This window comes from Triticum dicoccoides, chromosome 3B (genome assembly GCF_002162155.2).
Source record: "Triticum dicoccoides isolate Atlit2015 ecotype Zavitan chromosome 3B, WEW_v2.0, whole genome shotgun sequence".
Taxonomy (NCBI): domain Eukaryota; kingdom Viridiplantae; phylum Streptophyta; class Magnoliopsida; order Poales; family Poaceae; genus Triticum; species Triticum dicoccoides.
Window position 1 is genome coordinate 609,844,275 of NC_041385.1, and position 4,297 is coordinate 609,848,571.

The 4,297-nt window shown below is 45.5% G+C and overlaps 1 protein-coding gene across 1 annotated transcript; it reads left to right on the forward strand.

Annotated features, from left to right (window-relative positions):
* Nucleotides 1–1,120: 1,120 nt before the first annotated feature.
* LOC119281653 lies at nt 1,121–3,901 on the forward strand. The gene is made up of 4 exons (XM_037562122.1): nt 1,121–1,407; nt 1,514–1,636; nt 2,688–2,738; nt 3,235–3,901. Exons 1-4 carry the CDS (start codon nt 1,121–1,123, stop codon nt 3,899–3,901), a joined length of 1,128 nt encoding a protein of 375 aa, XP_037418019.1.
* The last annotated feature ends 396 nt before the right edge of the window (nt 3,902–4,297 follow it).

Sequence of the window (4,297 nt, forward strand, 5' to 3'; positions counted from 1 at the left end):
AATCCGCCCAACGTCCTAAATATTTTAGAGATGTCCGTTCCCATAAAATGCAGAAGGGGAGCCTTGGCGCAGTGGTAAAGCTGCTGCCTTGTGACCATGAGGTCACGGGTTCAAGTCCTGGAAACAGCCTCTTACTCAAAGTGGTCGGTGTCATGTTACCGCAAAAAAAATCACTTTTAGAAATGTTTTTTCGGGAACTCAGAAAAGACCTCACCCGTGAACTTCCCCTAGGTTATATGGGCACCCCTTGAACCACTTTTACGGTGAGTTAACTCACAGTAATTGTTGGAGACGCCATAGTCTGCCCCGATGAGTTAACTCACAGTAAACATTGGAGATGGTCTAACCTAGACACCATAGTCTGCTCTATAGAGAGAGAGAAAGACACAGCGATCCGGCGATGTCTCTTAATAGGAATAATGTCTTCATGTTCTATCCATGTTTCGATGGTGCGTCTAGCATCATCAAAGGGCGTGTGGAGGCGTATCTTCATCGGATCTCACGGGATTTGGTCGATACTGGTCTTCGGTGGATCTGTTTGGATCCGGTCTTCGTTCATCTTCGTTTGAGTGTTTACAAGTTTGATCCTTCTAATCTACGGCTTTCTTCATTGATGATGATTGTTACTCTGATGTGCTGGTCCTATGAGGCCTTAACACGATAACTTCCTGACTGTCTACTATAACAAGGTTTGTCCGGTCCCAGTTAGGGAGGGGCGATGACGACGGCGCGCCTTCGGCTCGCTCCGGCGCTTGTAACCGCCGCTATGCGGTCAACGAACATGATGCAATTTTTGTTACCTCTGTCGTACTTTGTACTACCATGATTGAAGTTAAACAGATTGGAAGATTCTGAAATATATATTTTTTATTTTAAATTGCCTTGTAAAGGTTGGATTCTTTTAATACACGGTCTCTGGACGTGAAAAAAGAAGATGAAATGGACCCTCTGAACAATTAAGTAGTTGGCTGACGCTGGCAGAGCAGCGTCCGTCTATAAAACTAGCTCCACCAATATCGGTAGGTACTCCACAAACTGATCACCTCCTAACAGAGTGGCTACATCTCAGCTCAAAAAATCTACTCTCTTGCTGTAACCTCCTGCAACTCACGAGATCAGGATGGCATTTCAGCAAGAGGCCGTAGGAATGCTGTGGGAGGAGCTCGGCCGCGGCTACAATCTCAGCGCCAAGCTTCTGGCTTTGCTCAGCCAACCCAGCCACCTCCTCGATAGCCATGGCCAGGAGATGGCTGTGGCCATAAGCCAAGAGCTTTCTCAGGTGTTCAGGGCGTCTCTGTCGATGCTCAACCCCGGCAACAGTGGCAGGGTGGTGGAAGGCAGGGCGACAGCGCTCGAGGCTGCGATCATGGAGGGTAGCATCAGCCAGGCCACTCCGGCGATCATCAGGTGCACTACTGATTTACTAACACTGATGCATCTCGATTAGCACTTTCCTGGTTAGTTGTTTGTCCTGGCTGCTTCCTTATTCTCTTGTTTCCATGAACCAATTTAGTGGAGAAGAGATTACTCCCCCAAGAATAGGTAAAGAAGAGGAGATTACAGCCGAGCCTTACAAGGATGGTTACAAATGGAAAAAATATGGGCAAAAGAACATTAAGAACCGAAAGTTTGCAAGGTGAAGTAGTTTTCTTGATGCGACTTCTCCTATTTATCCCCAAATATCATGCATGGTACTTACCCCAACTGTAGCCAAATCACAGTGCCATTTACTCTTTTGTTTAATACATCACTAACAAGACTAATACAAATTAATGGTGCACATACATTGTTGGATGAATTGTATATAAGTGTTTGAGCAATGGTTATATGTAGAAACATAGGAGTTTCGACATGTTAAGACTATGATATACATTTTCAATACATATGAAAAAGTCAAGACCAAACTCTAATTATTATTTTTACCGCAAGTAGTTTTCCAAATACCCCATTCATATCATAGAAGCCCAGCACTTTCGGGTGAGGTGTGAACTAAGATAGATTTGAGGGCTGGACCTATATCTAACTTCACATAGCGCATTGATTTATGTACTTATTTGATTTATGGACCAAGAGTGAATTAGAATCATCTTTTTTTGGCGAAGTGAGCAAGAATCATCTTGCTAGAGATAACATGCCCTTTCTATGTATTATCATTCATTTATCTATAAACAAACAAATAAAAATAAATAAAACAGTAGCGTTAAAAAACCTTGTAGTCCTTTTCATATGTTGCCAATGGTTACGGAATTTCATGGAGACATGAAACATAACGCCCCTGCTTGCACAAATCTCATTATCTTAGGTATTTCTTGAAAATTTTCAGCTTACAATTCCATAAACTTGTGTTCGTTTATATTTCTGCCAAATGCATTAATTGAGAGAACTCGTGTGTGATAGAGTTTTTTTTATCTAGATCCAAATAAGCCATCAAAGTTTCCTCATTTACTCCAAATATGCAAATATTTCTTTATTGATGTCGAACCTTATAAGTTTTCTAGAAACCTTAAGATACTCACCCTTTCTTGTAACAAATATTTGTATAAGTGGGAAATTTCTCGTATTTTAAAATCCTGTTGAGTGGTTTCAAAATACAAACAAAAGCACCAAAGTACATACTTAATGATGCTGAAATGTTGCCAGAATGTTGTCGAAATACTGAGAGTAAAATGGTATTTTTCAACTAACAGCGGTATATTTGTTAATGACTTAACAGTCAATAAGCTGTCAACCAACAAAAGGTACATGGGAAATCAAGACACAAAAGACGCTTCCTTTTTGCGATGGATTTGCTTACCCGGAATAAGCATGTAGCAAATGAACATGCATGCATGTGCCTTATTTTCGGCCTCGCACGCTAGCTAGACTGGTCACCTACGTTCTAGGAGCTGCAACATGGTGTCCAAGCCACCTCAGAGTAATGAATTTGCTAGTCTGCCAATCTGAGTTAGTACAATGGAATCTAAACTCAGCAAGCAAGTTGCATGAATCGCTTTCAGGAACTAATGACATGCATGCGCCATGCCAACGACTTGCCCAAAAACGTCAAGCTAGCTAGTTAAGCTCGTGAACAGCGTCCTGGTGTCCAAAAAAGGATAGTAACTGTACATACAATAATTTCGATTGGGACCAGGCAATAATTTCGGCACATCCTCGTCTTCGGTTGCTCACATTCGTGTACCCGTACGTTCTTTGCGTGGCCCAGCTGATCGACCGACTCTCTACCTGTGTATGCAGGTTGTACTTCCGATGCATGCATAGCCATGAGCGCGGCTGCAGGGCGAAGAAGCAGGTGCAGCAACATGATAGCAGCAGCGACACTCCTCCATTGTTCAAGGTCACCTACCTGAACGAGCACACGTGCCACCAAGTGTTTCCCAACGTGGACATCACCAATGCAAATTTACCCGCGAGGAGCACTACGGCAAGGAATGGCGCTGACTTTGATCCTGCACGCCACCACCTCCACGTCGGCGGGAACGGCGAATTAGAGGACAGAATCATGACCTCGACCTTCAGCACGGTCATCGGCGGAGCTGCCCTTGCTGCTCCGTCGTTGTCGCCCTTGCCGTCGCCGCCTCCCGTGGAAGCGAGCCCGAGCGATCCGGCGTCGTACGACACGGGTGGCGGACAGTCACCGAGCCTGCTGGACATGAGCTTGTGCCTGGACGAGACGATGATGGACGAGATGTATTTCTCGTGCGGTTCGCCATTTCCTCCGGTCGAGGCACCTGTAGCTCCATCGTCGTTGTCGTCCTTGCCGCAGCAGCTACCCATGGAAGCGAGCTCGATTGATCCGGCGGCGGCGTACATGCCGTCCCGCGGTGGACACTCACTGAGCCTGGACGCGATGATGATGGCGGAGATTTTTCACTGGAGCAGCCCGCTATTTTCTCCACGTTGAGGCAGCTGCAGCGGAGCCAATCAGCCACGACGCCCAACGCTGTCGCCGGCCGGTTCATGGACACAGCGTCAGCATGGCCAGAGTACAAGCGAGCAGTGAGTGGTACAAGCAAAATACTACAGTAATTAGTGATTGGTTACATGGAAGCGACGTGCATCTCGTGTGAGAGTTAGTGGTAATATGCAGTGAGTTCAGATACAGATCTTGTTCAGACGCACGGCTTAAACGGCGACTCATAGTCTGTAGCTAGCTAGTACTAGCTGGCTAGCTAGGGTGTCCTGCTTTACTTTAGTGATGAAACCTTTACTTTCGTGATGAAACTTGATGTTAATGAATTCAACTTGTGAGAATTGAGCAGTATGCCTGTAGCTAGCATGCAGTTTGGGTCCACCGCAT

Coding starts and splice junctions, on each gene's coding strand:
- LOC119281653 (XM_037562122.1), top strand. CDS start 1,121: ATGGCATTTCAGCAAGAGGCCGTAGGAATGCTGTGGGAGGAGCTCGGC. Junction 1,637..2,687: donor AAGAACCGAAAGTTTGCAAG/GTGAAGTAGTTT, acceptor TTCAACTAACAG/CGGTATATTTGTTAATGACT. Junction 2,739..3,234: donor AAGCTGTCAACCAACAAAAG/GTACATGGGAAA, acceptor CTGTGTATGCAG/GTTGTACTTCCGATGCATGC.